Here is a 19,938-nt window from a genome sequence, read left to right as displayed (position 1 = left end):
CTTTCTTCAACTCAGCCCAAACTATGAATTGTATCTGTGTGAAAGATCATTTGCAAAGACCAGGATAAGAGCTAGATGCATCAGTCGACGGGGAGGCCATTTTCCTTTGCATGGGTGCTCAGCATGGCCATCTCCTTCCTGAGAAACAAGGGCAAGAGGCTGCTTCTAAACCAAGGACCTTTTTTTTTTTTTTTTTGGTTTGGTTTTTCGAGACAGGGTTTCTCTGTGTAGCCCTGGCTGTCCTGGAACTCACTCTGTAGACCAGGCTGGACTCAAACTCTCGAACTCAGAGATCCGCCTGCCTCTGCCTCCCAAGTGCTGGGATTAAAGGCGTGCGCCACCACCGCCCGGCTCTAAACCAAGGACTTACTAAACAGCAGCACCGGTATCATCACAGTCATGGATTACCCAAAGCCATCTCTAGGAAAGCCAAACACAACCTTCAAGAAGTCTGTCTCTAAATATCCAAATCACTCATTTAAACAGATTCAAACTAGTAATCTAAAGACAAAACTCAATCTACAAATATGTGCTTAGCTGACTAAGTGTGTGTGCGAGTGCATGTGCATGTCTATGCGTGTGTACTGTGGGTGCATGTGTGTGTGTGTGTGAAGGCCAGAGGACATGGTCTTTCTCCATCAAGCTTTCTAGACAGCCCCAGGGATCTTTGCCTCTGCCTCCTCAGCACTGAGTGTTACTGTGCCTGGCATTTAAACGGGCACTGGGGATCCAACTCAGGGCCTTAGATTTGCAGAGCAAGCACATGTGCCTTTTCCCAGCCTCACTTAATGTTTTAAATTTGTCGTTTGGCCACTTTACTAAACCAGCATACATCCCTGCTACATCCTAAATAATCGTCTTTATATCCACAGGTAAATGTTCTTACCCCTCATCAAGGAAACGTCTCTCATTCCAACAGATGAATATCATCACAGAAAACCACAACTGCTCAAAAGTAGAATTGTGGAGCCAGTCCCAGCTGATATATCTTACAACGCAACTCCTATTCTTAAGGTTCGGGGATCAATGTAGAAGATGCAGAGGGAAGACTGTAAAGGTAAGAGGGTCAGGGAGTTCGCTGTGAGGTCATGTCTCCTAGAAATGTCAGAAGCTACAAGCATGAAGTCTTACCATCATGGCTGCCAAGTACCTGAACAAGGATGGCACCAACAGCCATGCTAATGTGGAAGGGAGAAAGAAAGGTCATGAGGCCTTAACCCCACCCAGACAACGACAGGCAACTAAACAAAGCTGGAGTGGGAGAGAGAGAGAGAGGAAAGAGCACATCAACCGTTTATCCAATACCAATGGTTGGCCCTGAAAACATATGTACAGGTAGCATTATATAGACTTAGCAGGCTGTATTTATGTATTTAGGAATGCACACAGAGAGACACAGACACACGGATATACCAACTAAAGAAAAAGAGGCCATGAATGTTAATGACTGGGAGGAAGGGCAGGGTATATGGGAGGGTCTGGAGGAAAAGGGAATGATGTAATTATAATCTCAAAAAAATTAAAAACACGTATTTTAAAATGTTTTTATTTAGATAGCAATAGGTTGGGAGATTTCACAGAAATATCTGCATTTCCTGGTTCTCTAAAAGAAAATAGTAAATTTGCCCACAGGGCAACAATCAACTGGGGCTAATAACCCTTAGACAGTTTGTGTGTTCGGTCTGTTGTTCCACCCGCTGCCTTCCACCCTGCCAGCTTCACTCACTTACGTTAGCTGCCTGTCATTTACCTCATTCAAACAGCCCTTCCACAGGTTCACTGCTAGGGCAGTATAGCACGCATGTTCCAGTTGACAAAATCCCTGGGTCCTTGATCCATGTTTATCCAACACATTTTTCCAAGGGAACACTCCTGATCACTCAGCGTTCCTTCCTGTTGGGTGAAGACAGTTCCTGAACAGATTCCATCCTTCGGTTCTCCTTTACTGGTCCAACCTACTGCCTCCTAGGCATCGTGACAAAGCAACCTATGGAGGAGACTTCCAGCAGGCTTTCCCACATTACAGCCTGACTGCCATAAGTAAGAGTTCATTCTCCATTAAAAGTCCTGATGTGGCCAAGCGTGTTCAACTTATCCCACCTGGCTCTTGTCATGTGTTCAGTGAGAAGCCGCAGAATCCATGAAGTAAACACAGCAGAGCTCTGGGCCCAAACCGCCCAACAGTCCTCACTGCGCTTCCACATGCCTGGCCTCACAGCCTCGGCTTTGATCCTGATTTGGCATATCTAAACCCAGACGGAGCAGAGAACGGGCAAAGAAGTGAGGAAGCTTGCAGGCCAGGAGGAGGTTCTCTGTCCTGGGGCCCAGAGCAGGCAGGATGAGCTGCCTGGCGTGCAGGTGAAGGGGGATGTAGCGGGCCTTTGACTGCTGTAGCCCCAGCTTCTTCAGTATGCCAGCAGAAAGTTTCTACACAGAGCAAAGTCAAAGTCTTATGAGAATATCCATCGACTGCCTGTCTTTAACTAGCAAACCGCTGACCGCTGAGAGACCCAGTAATGGCTATCCTGCTACAGGATATGTCTAGAAAGAGCTTAGAATAGAACCTAGGTAAGAAAAATCCAACCATACCAGAGAAACTTTTATTGATGAGTTTTCTGGCCTTTTTAGAAATGGGTGTTAATATCAACTAATAAAAAAAAAATCTCCCCATGGTTCTTGTTTTTGTTTTTTTTTTTTTTTTTTTTTTTTGGTTTTTCGAGACAGGGCTTCTCTGTGTAGCCCTGGCTGTCCTGGAACTCACTCTGTAGACCAGGCTGGCCTCGAACTCAGAAATCCACCTGCCTCTGCCTCCCAAGTGCTGGGATTAAAGGCGTGCGCCACCACCGCCCGGCCCCATGGTTCTTTAGATAGCATGAAAGGTAGTCTTTACTTTATCACAGGTTCCTAAAAGTATGTAAGGTTCTGACAACATAGCCCATGGCTCTATGACGACAGTAACTACTCTGATACATTTTAAAGTTAGAAATATGTTCCCGCTGGGCAGTGGTGGCGCACGCCTTTAATCCCAGCACTTGGGAGGCAGAGGCAGGCGGATTTCGGAGTTTGAGGCCAGCCTGGTCTACAGAGTGAGCTCCAGGACAGCCAGGGCTACAGAGAGAAACCCTGTCTTGAAAAAGCGAAAAACAAAACAAAACAAAACAAAAAAAAAGAAAGAAAGAAATATGTTCCCGTGTCTAGAGACAATACTTCTTTGTCATGACCTACTCCAGGGTTTTAACAAAAGAAAAGAATAAAAAGTAAATTTACCAAAATGTGCTTTTTAAAAAAAATTTCTAAATGCTTTGAATAGTCATTTCAGAAGCATTGAAAATCACATTTATTGCTATTGTTAAGACACTTAAATGTCACATTTTTTTCTTGAGAACCCTCAATTACTCTAGGGGCTGTCCTCCACCTAATCTCTTGATGCCCATGTTTGTATCTATAGTAAGAACCACTTTGTGAATTCCAATGTTGCTTCAAAACAAACAGAGCAAAGAAGTTCCTGCTGCATATGGTGGCCCACTCCTTTAATCTCAGCGTTTGGGAGGTGGAGGCAGGTAGATCTCTGGGAGCTTAAGGCCAACCAGACCTATACAATGAGACCCTGTCTCAAAAAGACCAAGGGGGCTCCAGATTGATGCACTGAGGGCAAGGCCATTCATTTGTTTATTATCTCAATAAATATTTTCTTCAAAACCATAAAAACCAAGGGATGGGAGAGTTCCCTCTCTTATTTTGTTAAACCAACGGTGGTTGGAAAGAGAAATGTCTGCCCACAGTCTTGGGCTTTTGAACACTTGGTCTATAATTGGTGGTGCTGTTTGGAGAGGTTTAGGTGTGCTAGCACAGTGGTTCTCAGCCTTCCTAATGCTGCCACTCTTTAATACAGTTCCCCATGTTGTGGTGACCCCAACCATAAAATTATTTTTGTTGCTGCTTCATACTATGATTGCTACTGAGCATAACCTTGGTTCCTCAGACCATCAGAAATACGTGTTTTCTGACGGTCGTAATGATCCACAGGTTGAGAACCGCTGTGCTAGAGGAAGTGTGTCACTGGGGGCAGGCTTTGGGAGCCGAAGGCTTTGTCTTACTCCCAGTTTGCTCTCTTTCTGCTTTGTGCTTGCATTTGCGACATGAGCTCCGTCCACCGTGCTGGCCGCTTGCGGCCATGCTTCCCTACCGTGATGGGCTCTTGTCCCTCTGGGACAGTTGCCGAAATCAACTCTTTCATATATAAATTGCCTCGGTCATGGTGTTTTACCGCAGCATCAGAAAGCTAATACAACCAGTATTACCTGAGGGGCCAACTTATTCCAGTCTGAGTACTTGTGATCACCAAGGATTGGGCAATCCAACCCAAAGGACAGGTGAACTCGGAGCTGATGTTTTATTCCTTAGGAGAAGAAGGAAAGAACACTTGTGAGGAGTAATACAAATGATGCTACAGCTGCTTCAAGTCATGTTAAATCAAATGCAGTAAACCGGCAGCACCAATTACAATAGGAATTATGGAGGAGTCTATAAGCGGTGATATACCATTGAGTTTAGGAAACAGACACATGTACTCTGGACAGATACTCATGACTCTACTATTACTCCAACTTTTTAAATAATTTTACTATACAGTTGTAAACTATTGCTTTGCACATTTCTTCCTTTTTTCTTTTTCTTTCTTTCTTTTCTTTTCTTTTTTTTTTTTTTGTAGTACTCAGGATTGAACCAGGGGTCTTGTATATGCTAGGCAAGTCCTGTACTAGTGAGCTAAGTCCCCAGCCCCCAAGACAACGGCTACCCATTTCTCCCTCTGGTTCCCCATTATACTATGTTCTCTATAAATCTGCTACTCTAAGTACATTGTGTGACAGCAATCATACAGAATCTGACCTGTGCGTTTAGCTTAATTCACTTAGCATAATGTTTTCCAGGTTCATCTGTGTAGCACACATCAAAATTTCATAATTCTCCTAAGTGTACGTTATTTCTCCATTCATCCGTCCTGGCCTACTACTATGAACATTGGGAATATACCTTTATATACCCAGGAATAGAATTACTGGATCAAATTGCTTTTTTTTTAAATTTAAAAAATGCTTCATGTTTTTAAATAAAGCTATTCAAATTGTGTTCTATTGAAGCTGGGCACAGCTTCCTGTAATTCCAGGACTTCTGAGGCTGAAGCAGGAGGATCACAGTTTCAGGCCAGTATAAGATACAAAATATATTCCATCTATTCTCCTACTTCCCACAATCATTCCCACAGAAATCCTGGTTTCAGATCTGCACCAGAAGCACAGGGTCACACAAGTCAACTACACCCACAGCCCACAATATCCGTGGCTCAGAATAGGGAAGGATCCAGGACAAGGCCCTGGACAAAGCATGGTGGTCCTTACCAGTAACAGGCTGCAGTTCCACAAGGGCAGAGGAGGGGGTGCTGCTAAGCACCTGGTACTGAGTTACAGCGACTTGTGCATCCCGGCTGGCCCGTACCTTTACCATTTTCCCATTGTCCAGGCGGTAACTTGGGGACAGCGTCATCTGAAGCCAAAGATATCAAGATATGATTCTCAGGAAAAGACAGAAACCCATGCCTCAGGAGGCAGTGAACCTACCTTGTGGTGCTGATGCCCAGGCACTTCCTTCTCCATGATGGGGATATCTACGACTCCCGCCGAGGGCAAGGGAACACGCACAGTGATGGCCCTGAGGGTGACACACAGACTGCTGGTTGAGCCACAAAAGCCAGGCAGGGCTGCTGGGAGTTGTGGGCTTAGGTCCTTTCTCAATGGACCATCTTTACTACATTCTTACAGCTTCTGTCTGTTTAGAACAGGTCACTGAATTATGGCTGTAGTTTCTCTGACTTCTCTAACACATAGGTAGGGACAGTCCTGTGAGTTTTTACTATATGATTCTGTTGGTCAGTCATGTTTATTCACCTAATATGTGATTAGAACCCACTACCATTTATAATCAAAAGGGAAAAGGAATATTAAATCCTAGTATCTTAATTTTCTCTTTATTGTGCATATCCCTGAATGATCATTTAATTTTTTTTTCCCCAAAGAATTCTACAATCAGACTGCATGACTTCAGTTTAGAGGTTATCTAGCTCTCAGGCTAGGCACTATGTCGTGGAAATCATATGCGGACCCCCATCACCACCACTGCCATTATTCCAGTAGCTCTTAAATTTGATTGTGTCTTCCAGTTATTTATGGAACTACCTATACTTTCATACGAGGACCAAACTCAGGGCCTCATGCATGCTAAGTGGCCTAGCTCCATCATTAATTCTTGAAAACTTTAAGACATAGTGCTAAACCCACAGATATCAGACCCACAGTGGATGAGTCATAGACATACAGATTCTCCCCCCCAAAAATGTATTATTTTTATTTCTGTATACATATATCTGTATCTATCATAAGAATGCAGGTGCCCACAGAGGCCAGAGGTGGGTAATAGATCCCCTGAAGCCAGAATTCCGAGTTATGGGTGTTTCGATCCAAACTCAGAATATCTGAAAGGGCAGCAAGTGTTCTTAAACCTTGAGCCCTCTCTCCAGACCACATATCGATTTTTAAAGGGCTCCCTTGATTACAAGGTTTATGCACAATTTCTGAAAATAAAAAATGAGAATATTCAAAGCATAGAATAATACTATAAATCAAATGTAAAATCATAATCCGATAGGAAAATAGCCAAGGAGAAATAGTCTCTTCTCCGAAAGGGAAATTCAAACAGAAAATAAACACAAAAACCCTACCTAAGTGGCTTTTAAAAAATACTCTGACTAGCACAGGGGAGTGTATATTTGTCACTGCTGGTGAGAGTCGAAACTGACTTTTTGGAGAGCAGTTTAGATGCTGTTAAAATTTTAAACATGAGGCTGGAGAGAGAGCTCAGAGGATAAGAGCACTGACTGCACTTTGAGATTCCCAGCACCCACATGGCAGCTAACAACCATCTGTAAGTCCAGTTCCAGGAGTCCAGTGCCCTCTTCTGGCAAGCATGTAGTGCACCACATACATATGAAATAAAAATAAATTTCAAAGGAATACTAAAAAAAACTTTTAACATGCATACCACTCAAATCAGCAAGTCTGTTTTTTTAAAGAACATACTCTAAAAACACTGCTGTAGAACAGGGTAGGGTGATGTACACGTGTGAGTCCAGTCCTCAGAAGATAAAGGCAGGAAGATCAAAGTTCAAGCTTGGGTCAAAGTTCAAGGTCAGACTGAGCTACATGAAACCTGTCTCAAAAAACATGTCAGTAGCTATCAAGATGGCTCAGCAGGTAAACATGCTTGCTGCTAAGCCTGACAGTCTCAGTTTGATCCCCGGAACCTACATAATGGAAGGAGAGAGGAAAGAACAGACTATATGTGTAGTGGGCAAGCATGTGCCCAAGTATGACAGACAGACAGACAGACAGACAGACAAAAACAAATAATAAATGTTTAAAAAACAGCACTGGGTACAGTGGTGCAGGCCTTTCTACCCAGCATTTGGGAGGCAGAGGCAAGTATATCTCTGGGAGTTCAAGTCCATCCTGGTCTATGTAGCAAGTTCCAGGCCAACCAAAGTTACAAAGTAAGACTTTTTTTTTTTTAAAATCAAAACCAACCAACCAACCAAACAAACAAACAAACAAAGAAAAGGGGTGAGGAGATGGCTGAGTGGGTAAAGCGCTTGGTGTACATGCATGATGATGAGCTTGGAATCCTAGCATCCACCAAGGGGACAGAGACTAGCAGATCCTGGAGGCTAGCTAGTTAATCAGTGAGTTTCAGGTTCAGTGAGACACTCTATCTCAATAAAATAAGGAGTGACAGAAAAAGAACCCTGACTGCCGAATGTACACACACGTGCACACACATAACCACTATTTTATCACTCAACATTCTAGGTACCAAGCTATTACATATACTTTCCATCATCACGAGTTCAAGAACAGTGCCTTCTATTAACAGTTCTGTACTACAGTGGACATAAAAGGGATGCCCTTCTTCGTCCCACCTCTACTAACAACAGGCCTCATACCAGTACTTCTTTTCCACTTGGCGGGTTTTGAACAGCTCCTGGACTCGATGTGCCGTGTCTTTCTCCCAAGCCAAAACCATTACACCTGTGGTTTCTTTGTCCAGACGGTGGCACAGATGCAAAGGTTCTGCCTTGTGGCCATGAAGCATCTTTGCCAAGATGGGCAGTACATCGGTGATGCAGAGCTGGACTCCAGGGCCACCTATGAAGGAAAGAGCCAGAGGTTAAAGAACTCGAGAGAACAATCTCTCAATCTCGAGATAATAATCACCTTTCCATTGTGACAGAACAAACAACTGTCCCCATTTCCTACAGTTGTGCTACGAACACATGGTGAGGATTATTAATATTAAAAGGCCCAGAGATCTCAGCTATACAATGAAACGCAGGCCAGCCATTTCCAGACTACAAATTCCATTTTAACGAGCACCCCAAGGGCTCTCAGGTAATAAGTCTGGGAAACACTGTGGCTGTCTCTTCAGATTCTGCGGGACTGAGAAGCTCCTCTGAAGCATTTGGAAGAAGAGAGGCTAAGAAGATACGCTCTAACTGGGTGATGGTGGTGCGTGCTTTTGATCCTAGCACTTCAAAGGCAGAGGCAGGGGGATCTCTGCGAGTTCAAAGCCTACAGAGCCAGGACAGCCAGGGTTACACAAAGACCCTATCTCAAAACAAAACAAAACAAAACAAAACAAAACAAACGAAAAAGATGATAGGCTAAGATCAAACATCCCGGGATTTTACTGTCTATACTTGCAATCTGACCTTTCCAACTCTGCTTTGTTACCTATAAGACATAAATATCTAAAACAAATTAACCTCAACAACTAAAAATCTAAGCAGAGAATAACAGTAAGGCAAGAACCTGTTAGGAAATCGAGCAGGAACTGCCACCAAAGGAGTGATTTATTCCAACTAAAATTTTTTTTTTTTTTTTTTTTGCTAAAATACTTACTTTCCTCCTGCAGTTCTTTGACAAATGTATTTTTTTTTTCCTTAATTCTGACTCACTTCAGCTGTCCCCCCATCACTACATTCAGCAGCACCAGGACATCTAGTAAGTTCCAGCCACTCTGGGGTGCCATGTTAGGGAGAGTCCAACACACAACTCTGTCCCCCCAACCTTGTGTATTATTCTCTTTTTCCCAGTTCTGTTTGTTCTTGCTTCTCTACCTTTCCCATTTTGAAATGAGGTTTTGCTGTTGCTGAGACTGATCTGAACACCGGATCCTTCCCTAGACCTGGGATGACAGCTGCACACTGGCTCCCAGCAATTTTTTTTTTAAAAAAACCATTTTGATGGAAAATAACCGTTAGACTGTCAGCAAACAACTTTTTTTTTTTTTCATTTCCCTGCAACAATTCCTGTGGGCGGCTGCACACAGCCCACAGTTCAGAACCGAGCTTTTGTATTTCTCTGCAGTAATCCCTGTGTGAGGCTGCATACAGCTCACTGTCAGATAGTTGGATGTGGGGGCTAGACACTGGTTTGTGTTACCAGTAGTCACATACATGGGATAATAAGGTTTAATTAGGTTTAATTAACTTGAATTCAAAAGCCTCATAAATAAGGCTTCAGAGAGGAACCTCGATGATTCTTACCATGGACAGGGAGACCATAGGGTTTATTAATGACCAGAAGGTCGTTGTCCTGGTGGAGAATCCTTCGGCTCAGTTCCTTAGCAAGCACATTGGGGTGAACTCGCTGTAGCTGCTGTGTGAATCGCACTAGTTCCTGCACCCTCCGCTGAACGGGGTTTTTAGGCACCTAAGGAGAGAGAAGGGTGGAAAAAGCTTAACGAAGAAGTGAAGCGCTGGGGATAGCCTTAGGTGAGATTTAGGTAAAAATTCGTGCGGGGAATGTCTGTGTTGTAGAATTTGACTCCTGTTTCCTGTGGGACCCTACAAAGCCAACTGTCTCGCTTGCATCTCCACGCGGTGTCTGGGTCTAAGTCTGGCAGTAGCGAAAGTGAGGTATTCAGACTATCCTATAGATTATTCTCAACACTGATTTACTTGCTGTTACAGAACCTGGCTACCATACCCCACACCTGAGAAAGCCGCGAGAGCATTGCCTCTAGGGAGGTTGAGTCTCTCCAGACTCACCGGCACTCTCTTCGCCTTTTGCTCTTGTTTCTGGGCTCGGAGCTTCTCCGCCAAACTCTGAGCCTTCAGGGGCCTAGAGGAAGTAGCGCTGGAACAAAACGACCTGGAGCCGGGAGTGAACAATCTCCCGGGACGCGAACTCCTACTCAAGACCTGAAGACCAGGCGTACCCAGCCAGGGCGCGGCCATCTTGCCGAGGGCGGGGCCGGACAGCCTAAGGAAAGGGAGGCGAGGAGGAAGGGGGTGGGGCGGGCTCTGCAGGTCACGTGGGCAGAGAGCCTGCCGGTCACGTGGGGCGGGGCGCGCTCAGTGCGGCTGCGCCGGCCGGTAGCTGCAGCTGGAGCGGTGGCGTTTGGAGCAGACGCGGTGAGTGTGTGGGGAAGCCAGGCTAGGGCTGGGCAAATGCCGGTGCCCCAACGGTTTTCACATGACCCGGATCTCCGTTCTTGGAGAGCGCTGCCCTGGCAAGCGTGTCTCGCTTCGGGGCACGACTCCACTCAAAAGACACTTCCCCGCCCCCGCGTCCTTTTAGAAGTGAAGCTGGCTGCTCCTCGGTCTTTATCGGCACCTGTCTCGTCCCTCTTAGCAACCACGTCCTCGGCGGGTCCTCAGAGGGACGTGTCGTGTTCTTCTTTCTCATTTTCTTGCGGGTCGCCCTCCGGAGATCCCCGGATCTCTCATATTCCAACCTCCCGCTTTGCGACTGCCAACCCCTTTGTTTCGCGTTGTTTGTAACCAGTCCTTCTCCCGAGGATGACGGTTCTTTCCACTTCATCCAGGACCCCCCACCCCATATGTCCTACCTCGAGAGCGCTACGGCTTTTATTCTGACCTTCCTCTAGAGTTCGTTTCTTGGGGGGGGGGGGGTTACTCTTCCCTTTTCTACTCTTCCCGAAGAAAGTAAAGAGCACAGACCTTTTTTTTCCCCTTTTGCCTCCTTTAGTTTTTCCTTCCATAGCTTGAAACTGTCGAACCGTCTCTCTTTTCTCCCTTTCCTACAAGAGACTCCCGAACTGCAAACGACGACTCTTCCTATCACCAAAGGGCAGCTGGGAGTATGAACAGCTGTTTTGGAATGGTAATTTCGAAAACACCTTGGGACACGCATGCCGTTTGTTGGGGGAGCTGATGCTAAAGGGATCTCATGAGCACTAGTGACTCTTCCCTCAAGATAGCCGGATTGCATTTCAGTTAGAGAATAAGTAGTTTGAATTAGGCTTGGGTCTTTCTCCCTCCAAAAAGGATTAGCAGAAGGATTCCGTGTTGGAAACAGTTGAACAGGTGAATAGCCTCAGAAGGCTAGAAGTTTGACGAATTTAAACTTCATGTGATAGTTGGGTCTTTGAAACTTCTTGAGACAGGTGAATAGCCTCAGAAGGCTAGAAGTTTGACGAATTTAAACTTCATGTGATAGTTGGGTCTTTGAAACTTCTTGAGAAATCCCTTGCAAGTGGTATTGTAGAGAGGAATCCAGTACTAAAAAGCAGGGCAGATCAGAAAGGAAAGTATATCCGGGAAACAAGCTAGGCTGCTATAATGTAGATGATCATTAATGAACTCATGTCCCATTCCGTGGTCTTTTTCTCCCTGCTAAGTACTGTCCACGAAATGTGAATTACCAATTTATACAGTCAAGGTGTGCCATTGGCAGCTTTTGATTTTAATTATTTGAGGACTTTTTTTTTAATCCCCAAACCTGTTAATATAGTAAACCCACAAATACTTATGTGGCTGCAGTGTTTCTGAGTTAGGTTGGTTTGAGTTTTTGTTGTTGTTTTTTTGTTTGTTTGTTTGTTTTCTGTCTTGTCTGTCTTAAAGGTCTCACATTGTAGACCAGGCTAGCCCCAAATTACAGAGCTTTGTCTGTCTCTGCTTCCTTAGTGCTAGGATTAAAGACTACACCCCCACAGTCGGCCTGTTGACGAGCATTTTGAGCAGTTATAGTTCTGTCAGTTTTTTGACATGAAGGATGAAGGCAGAGAACAGTGGGAAGACTTGTATGGGTTTCTGTAATAAGTTAAGTAATCCGGATATTGAGGGCCATGGGAACAGTCTGGGAAGCGCTGTTTCTTCTGTTCGTGGCTCTCTCTCCTCTCACTAATAAATTCACAAGTAGAACACCTCTATAAAAGTTGAGAAACTCCTCTCTAAAAGAACTATCCTTTCTGATAAGCTCCAGTTCCGTGTTCAAATATCATTAAACTCTTGAGGATCATGTGTTAGTCACGTGAAAGCCCCTTTTCTAAGACATGGACATCAAGACTTAAAATTACATCATTACATTAATTACACTCCTATACTAAGTATAGGACCTTTATGGTTAGGAAGAAGGTTAGAAAAAAAATGTTTATACCTTCACCTTTCCTGCACTGTTCAAGAATTAACACTTGTTTTTACAGAATTTACCTTCTGTGGCAGGAAACAGAGCAAAGAAACAACTCAGATGTCGTTGTTAGTGACACAAAGCTGTGTTCTTAGTTTTAGGCACACTCTATAATGCCTGAAAATAAAGACACCAGTCACTGAGAGGAAAAGAGGTTTTTCTTTCTGAGATTTTCTAGGAAGAATTTAAAGATTTCAGTTTTGCTGTTTTATCTCTACATGTGATTACAAAAGTCACGATTTCCTTAATGCTTTTCCCATGAATCGTGACATTTCACAGCTTAAAATAGAGTTAGAGCCTGGTGTGGCAGTGCATACCTTTAGTCCCAGCCCTCGGGACAGAGGCAGGGGGATCTTTGTGAATGAGTTAAGCCTGGTCTACATACCAAGTTCTAGTACAGCCTGGACTACATAGAGAGACTGTCAAATCAAACCAAACCAAAACAGTTTATACACCTACATCCTTCAAATCTGCATTCTCTTCCTCTTCCTCATTTGAACAATTCCAGCCAGCACTATCTGAGGCATTGTCTTCTCTACTTCCTCACCAGTTTCATGTTGTCTTTTTGATTAGAGACACCTCTTGTCCAAAAGGTTTTTTCAGCCCAAGGAAGGAAACATTGTTACTGGGTCATCATTTTTACAGAGTACAGATCTTATTCAAACATAGCTTATTTATGTAACTACATAAAGAACTTGATGGTTGGCTCAGCTTGTAAAGGTACTTGCCACCAAGCCTGATAGCCCGAGTCACACGCTAGAGAGCTGATGTTTCTCCAGTTGTCTTCATACCTCATGTGTTCGTATGCACTGAGCGCGTGAAGGCACACAAACACATACAATAAATAAATGTAATAAAATTTTAAACAATTTTTAAAAAGAACATTTAAAAGATGTTTGCTGTCCTACAGAAAAGCACAAACACTGCCTTAGTATTTCATAAATATAGACAATAACTGATTAAGAAGGACCCTTAAGCACCATACATGGAAGACTGGCTAGTTGCAGAATGCTAAGTTGTGCTCCTAAAACAAGGATTTGCCAGTTTTAGATTAACTAGGAATTCCATCTGCCTGAGAGCAGGAAGTACTTGGACATTGTTTTATGATTTTAGGGAGGTTAAGAGACTCGATTAGCAAAAAACTCGCTGGTGGTTTCCTGGAAAGTGTGATCTTGGGAACTAGGTGACACTGGGCTAGTCCCCATAAAGTTCCTATGAACTTGGCAGGTAATTTTGGGTTTTTTTTATCATTTAACAGTTGATCTTTTTTATGCAACTCTAACACAACCTCTCTTTTGACTTTAACAAATGTTTATTCCAAACTTACCTTGAATGTACTTAGCACCAACACAAAGAAGCTAGATTTTGTTCCTCCCAACATCTCCTCTCTCATTTCTCTACTGAGCCGATGTTTGTGTTTGTACTTTTTTACGTTTTACCTAATGAATGGTATCAGGACGATGCGATTCGTAAGGTTTCCTAAGTTGGGGGTTGTTGAGGTGGCTTAGCATGTAAAGATGTTTGGTCCCTCAAATTCCATAAAGGTGGAAGGAGAAAACCTACCCCAGAAGCTGCCTCTGACCCCCGTGTGCTTCCTGTGGCACACATGCCACCCCACCACACACAAATATTAAAAAAAAAAAAAAAGACTTCCTAGGCGAGTGTGGGGGCACACACCTTTAATTCCAGCACTCGGGAGGCAGAGGCACCTTTGTGAGTTTGAGGCTAGCCTGATTTACATAGTGAACTCCAGGTCAGCATAGTGGGACCCTGTTTGCATAAAAGAGAATCCTATACCTTTATAAAGGTAAGTGGTGGATATGGATAATAATTATTTTTTCAAAGCACCTTTTTTCTTCCTTCCTTCCTTCCTTTTTTTTTTTTTTTTAAAAAAAAGACAAGATACCTACCACTATGAAGTCCATGCTATCCTACAACTTACCAGACTAGCCTTGAAGTGTTGGTCTTCCTGAATCAGTCTTCTGAGTACAAGAATTAGAGGCCTGCTGCCACACCCAGCGCAGACCAGCACTTCCAGGAAACTCCTTTGTTCTTCTGTTGCCTCAGACTTTTATCTAGCTTTTGACCAATGATCTGGAAGGTGGAGCTTGAATGAGCTTCCTGGATTTTGTCCTTCCTGAAGCAAGGAGGTAGTAGCTACGTCACTGGAGCATGCTAGAAGTGGACCACATGAAGCTCCTAGCCTAGGAGTTCAATCTGTCCATAGTCTCCAGGCCAGGAGCACCAAAGGCTAAGGAGATACATCCCTACCCTGAGAGAGTATGACCACATTGCACATTCCTTACTGAAAGGTCCTTACTGAAAACTAGGAAGAAGATGTTTCTCTCAGCCTGGTCTCTTGTTTGCTATGCTTATGCCCCTATTACTTACTCTAGGCTAGTTTCTGCCTACAGGCCGTGTGTTTTCTAGTACTAGGAATAAGTGTTTCTTTAAATAATTTTATCTTATGCTTTCTATTATAAAAATAATAGCCATAAACTACAACAGTCAAAACAGGGAGCATTCATCATTCTTGTCAAACTATATTATTATCATGCTTTTCTCCAGTTTTTTTATGTACTTTTTCTTTAACTGTGAAGATTTAAATGAGCGAATAGAAACAAAATTGGGGGCTGGCTAGATGGCTCAACTGTTAAGAGCACTGACTGCTCTTCCAGAGGTCATGAGTTCAACTCCCAGCAACCACATAGTGGCTCACGTGTAATGGGATCTGACACCCTTTTCTGGTGTGTCTGAAGAAAGTGACAGTGCACTGAGTACTCACAAACCTACAATAAATAAATCTTTTAAAAAAAATAATATTCAAAAAAATTTTAAAACCAGTTTAAAAAAAAAAAGAAACAAAGTTTGTATGATACAGGGCTTGCCATTATTTTCTTCTCCTATCACCAGAGGCAGGATGTAAGAGGTCAAAGGTCATCTTCGGCTACTCAGTGAAAACAAGGCCAACCTAAGTAAGCTACATAAGATACTCTCAAAAAAGCAAGCAACAAAACAAAAAATGCCACGGATGTGGAGAGGAGCGAGAACCAGCCTGCCATCTATGGATCAGCTAGTTTCAACGATGAACCTGCACAGGACCAACCTTACCTAAACCTACACCCAGTGTCTCCCCACCCCCACCCTCCCAGATAGTTCTGGCTCAAATCCCACAGATAGTTTATTTGAAACTTTGTTATCCATTTGTAAAAAGTAAGATCTTGTTTTTAACACAACCACAATACCATTACCATACTAAAAAAGAAAAAAAAATTGTTAATGTTGCCAAGCAGGAAATGTTGCTCTTTCTAGCGGTTGAATAGACTAGATGCACCCAAGAAGGAGCTGCATAGCTTGTGTACACTTGTTTTGTTGACGATATGAATCACATTCAGAGATTTATGCATGTTAGCCAGTGCCTTATGTTCATATGTTTTTAATTAGGGAAACAATATATTTTTCATTAGAAAAATAATACAGACTGGTGATCCTGAAGGGACTTGTGGTCTGGGAGTCGTGTAGATTATAGAATGCAAGGTGGCCAACGCAAACTGGTTCCAGTGGATACATTTTTATATAATTTGCCACTTTTTTTTGTTTGTTTGTTTGGGGGTTTATTGGTGTTTTGAGATAAGGGTCTTGCTGTTAGCCTTGGATTGGCCTCGTAGTCACAATGTAATGGGCTAGCCTCAAACTTGAGTTGGTTCTCTTGCCCAGCTGTTTTTCACTGTTGTTGTTTTAGAGAAGGTCTCATTGCATATAGCTCGGGCTGTTCTCTAAGGCAAGATCCTCCTGGCTTAGACGCCTCAGAGCCAGCAGTACAGGTGGAAGCCATCCTGCCCAAATGAGTGTTTTATATCACTTGGTCTTTACACAAGCTAAACATACATTGGTCCATTAAGTTGCATCTATAACTTTAGTGTGTTTGAAACGATAACCATTAGCTGCTTTGGGGCCGCCTGAGGCTTAACTTAGTGCATATTAAAGCACTTTTGTAAAGCCTATCACACTGTCAGTATATAAAGAATATCAGCTAGTCTCAGCCTAGTCTATAGGACAAGGTGTATACATACTTGTTAGATTGTAAGTGAGCCAGGAATCAAGAAATACAGAATGTACAATTTTGTCTCTTAGGTGATTTACTTCAAAGTTTTGTGCCTTGAATTTTTCACCCAGAAAAAAAAGATAGTATAAACAACTATATGATTCTGAAATTCCTGTGCTTCAAGTAAACAGAATGATGTTTAGAAAAGTAAGGAGCTTTGAAAATAGAGTGGGAGGACCCAGTGATTTAGAGAACTTGTTGCTCTTGCAGTGGACCTGGGTTCAGTTCCCAGCACCCACCTGGTGGATGCATCTGTAACTCCAGTTCCAGATGCACCCACCTGGTGGATGCATCTGTAACTCCAGTTCCAGGGAGCCCAGCACCTTCTGACATCTGCAAGCACCAGGCACTCAGGTGATACGAATACATATATTCTGTCAAAACACTGATACACACACACACAAATAGATGTTGGTTAGAGATTTAATCACTGATGAGCATTTAAGCTCATACCGTCAGTCTTCATTTGTAAAATGAATTAATAATACCTACCTAGTAAGATTGTTGTAATAAGCAGCAAGATAAATTTATGTAGCGTCTAGCGTGCATTGGGTACTCCAATTATTAGTCCCAAATTGAATTAGACTTTTGTGACACTGTGAACAAGTCCCGAAGAACAGTAGCTTAAAAGGAGGAAAGATTTGTTTTGTCTCATGGGTCCAGCAGTAAGTCCACCATAATGGAGGGAGCCTGGTGGAACAGTTATGTTGACCAGGAAATAAGGAAGAGTCCAGAGTCAGTTCAAACAGAATTTATGGCTTATTTGGAAGCAGCTCTCAGGCAAATTGACTGGTCCCGAGGAGGGGGTCAGTGAAGTGCTCCTGTCATGGGGAGGGAAGCAGTTGGGGGGTAGCGGTGGAGAGAAAGCTTGAGTGCAGAGAGAGATGCAGAGGAAGTGGAGAGACCAAATGTCTGCATTTTATGAGGAATACCTTCTTGGGGAGGGGAAGTGCAACCCCTAGGCTGGAAAGTTCAAGACAGAAGGCAGGGTGTCCCCTGGAACAGGGACTGAGGAATGATGGGAGAACCTGGAGGACAGGTCTGCTTTGGTATGTAAAATATATACCTCATCTGTTTCTGAATTCCAACACCCCAGCCGTTTATTGATAATAAATGAATGTGAGGCAACGTAATCATCTACGACTACTTCCTTCTGACATTGGGGCGCCATTATTTGGGGAGGGTCCAAAAAGCTGGAATGTTGGCCAGGTCTGGGAAGAGCAGGATGCTATCCAAGCTCTGCAGGACCATCTGGGGCTAGGAATGTGAAGGCCCAGTTGAAGCAGTTTGTGAGGCACCTGTGGAGCATCTGTGGGTAGCATTTTGGAGATGTCCAGGATGCAAGAAACACCTGGGCAGAGCAAAAAGTTAGGGGTTTGAGGAAAAAAGCTTTTTCTTGGGTATCCAGTTGAAACTTTTAGGCCCATGGTCTTGGTAGTTGGAGAAGAGGGGTGGTCCCAGGACCAGGGAAGTGAGAAGGGCTCCCACCCTCAGAAATAGGCAGGTGGGGAAGGAAACAGGCTGTTCACTGACAGTACTTACCTGGAATCCATTTCACCTGTGAGAGGTGGATTCAAGCGGACCCCTTGAAGCTTATAGGAGTCTTTTTAAGTCTACAAAAGAGATACATTTTAGATCTGTTGGTATTACACTGTTTAATTTTAAACTCTGAACTTTGAAGTCTCTATACAACAGCAGCACAGCGAGAAGATATCTGAAGGATTTTTTATTGCTCCCATGGGCCTTACCTTACCTTCCTATCACTATTCAAGCTTTTCCATCCTCCAACCTTCATAACTTGCATTTACCAACCGCAGAACGCCTTCCTAGACCCTCAGCTAGGTTTGTTTTTGTTTTTTAAGATTTTGTATCCTCAGACCTTACACTAGCTCCCAAGGGCATGCTCCAGTGATGAGCCCCTCCAAGTGGGTTCCACTCCTCTCCTTTCTCCATTTGCATCCCATTCGTCCTGTTGTGCTGTGATTCTGTCAAAGGATTGGCTCAGTGATTAGGTTGAAACACTTACGGTCCAGTTGTCTCTGGAAACCCCTGCACAGACATACTCAGGAGTGTACTAAGTTGATACTCAGGACTAACCATCATGCATCGCTTCTCACCCAGGGCCTGGTATGTGCTAGCATATGCTAGTGAATGCTTTGCTGTGGAGCTACATCCCGAGCCCATCATGTGCATTTTCAAAACTATAAAAACATGTATTTTAAGGTATAATGTAAAGATCAAAGTATTCTTCTGGGGAAATGAGCATACCCCAGAAAGGTAGGCATATTTTCTAGACTATGAACAGAGAAAAGTTAAGGACTTTTAAAACCACATGGTAGATAAAAACCAGATGTTAAGATTCTAAGAAAGGTAAACTTGTGTTTTCAGCAGCATTTTCCTGTTTGTAGGAAACTCGAGTAAGAGCAAATTAAAGAGATGTATGCCCTCATTGTATGGCTCGCACATGCTTTTAAGCTTGTCCTAGTACCATTGTTATATGTGCTGTATGTTTCACTGGGTGGTGCTAACACAGTTAAACTATTAACTGATTTAGAAGAATTGATCCACTCAAAGTTTACCAATCCCAGTATGTGCCCAACTGCTGGCCTGGCCCTGCTCTTCATCCACCTCCTTCCTATGTGGAACCGTGTCCTCTTCTGGCTTATCTCCTTGTCTTATCAAAGCACTCGCCCAGTAATTTCCTGAGAAGTATTGGATGACTCAGTTTGCCTGCCTGCTTGATGGTTCAGCAACATATAGAAATGAAGGTTTGGAGTAGCTCTCATACGGAGCGTTGAGACCTGGCCGTGCTGTCTTCTGGAGAAGGTCACTGCTCTAGAGATACCGCTTCACATCCTTTTTATATGACTTTTTTTCTCTCTCTTTGGAAGCTGTGAGGATATGCCTTGATCTGACATTATGTAGTTTCATGGTAGTATCCAATGAGGTGGGCTTTCCTCTATGTTCTTGTCATGTTACAGTGGGCCCATTCATGTCCTTCGGTTCTAAGGACTCTGTCAACTTTTCTCCTATCCCTTGGTTCTTTGTTGCTGTTCTCTCTCTTCTTTGTCCTTCCCTCCCCCTCTTCTCTCCCCTTTTCTGTTTTTCCTCTCTTACACTTTCTCTTACTACTCCACGCTCCTGTTCTCTGTCCTCCCTTTCTCTTCACCCCTTACCCCTCCCACCCTCTCTCCTCTATATATTGTAAGCTGGCCTTGACCTCACTAACTAACTGGTCCTTGAACTTTTGATCCTCCTACTTTTACCTCTTAAGTGCTGGGAATTACAAGC

At 43.5% G+C, this 19,938-nt stretch overlaps 2 protein-coding genes across 5 annotated transcripts in view; one reads left to right on the top strand and one right to left on the bottom strand.

Moving 5' to 3' along the window:
- Positions 1–1,530: 1,530 nt before the first annotated feature.
- Positions 1,531–10,354, bottom strand: Rpusd4 (RNA pseudouridine synthase D4). The gene is made up of 7 exons (XM_028776190.1): positions 10,160–10,354; positions 9,656–9,821; positions 8,054–8,255; positions 5,619–5,709; positions 5,400–5,544; positions 4,302–4,399; positions 1,531–2,427 (listed from the first exon to the last, which is right to left on the bottom strand). The coding sequence occupies exons 1-7, from the start codon at positions 10,346–10,348 to the stop codon at positions 2,188–2,190; spliced, it is 1,131 nt and encodes a 376-aa protein (XP_028632023.1). The 5' UTR covers positions 10,349–10,354; the 3' UTR covers positions 1,531–2,187.
- Positions 10,355–10,443: 89 nt separating this feature from the next.
- Fam118b (family with sequence similarity 118 member B) overlaps positions 10,444–19,938 on the top strand; it is a 50,826-nt gene continuing 41,331 nt past the window's right edge. For 2 of the 4 annotated variants that reach the window (XM_028776224.1, XM_028776221.1), the window contains exon 1: positions 10,444–10,525. The gene's annotated coding sequence lies outside the window, so the exon portion shown is untranslated. The remainder of the gene's footprint in view (positions 10,526–19,938) is intronic. The other 2 variants (XM_028776223.1, XM_028776222.1) reach the window with 1 other exon arrangement.

This window comes from Grammomys surdaster, unplaced genomic scaffold, assembly GCF_004785775.1.
Source record: "Grammomys surdaster isolate TR1022 unplaced genomic scaffold, NIH_TR_1.0 266, whole genome shotgun sequence".
NCBI lineage: Eukaryota > Metazoa > Chordata > Mammalia > Rodentia > Muridae > Grammomys > Grammomys surdaster.
The sequence above is the reverse complement of the archived record's forward strand: the minus strand, read 5'-3'. Positions and strand labels throughout refer to the sequence as shown.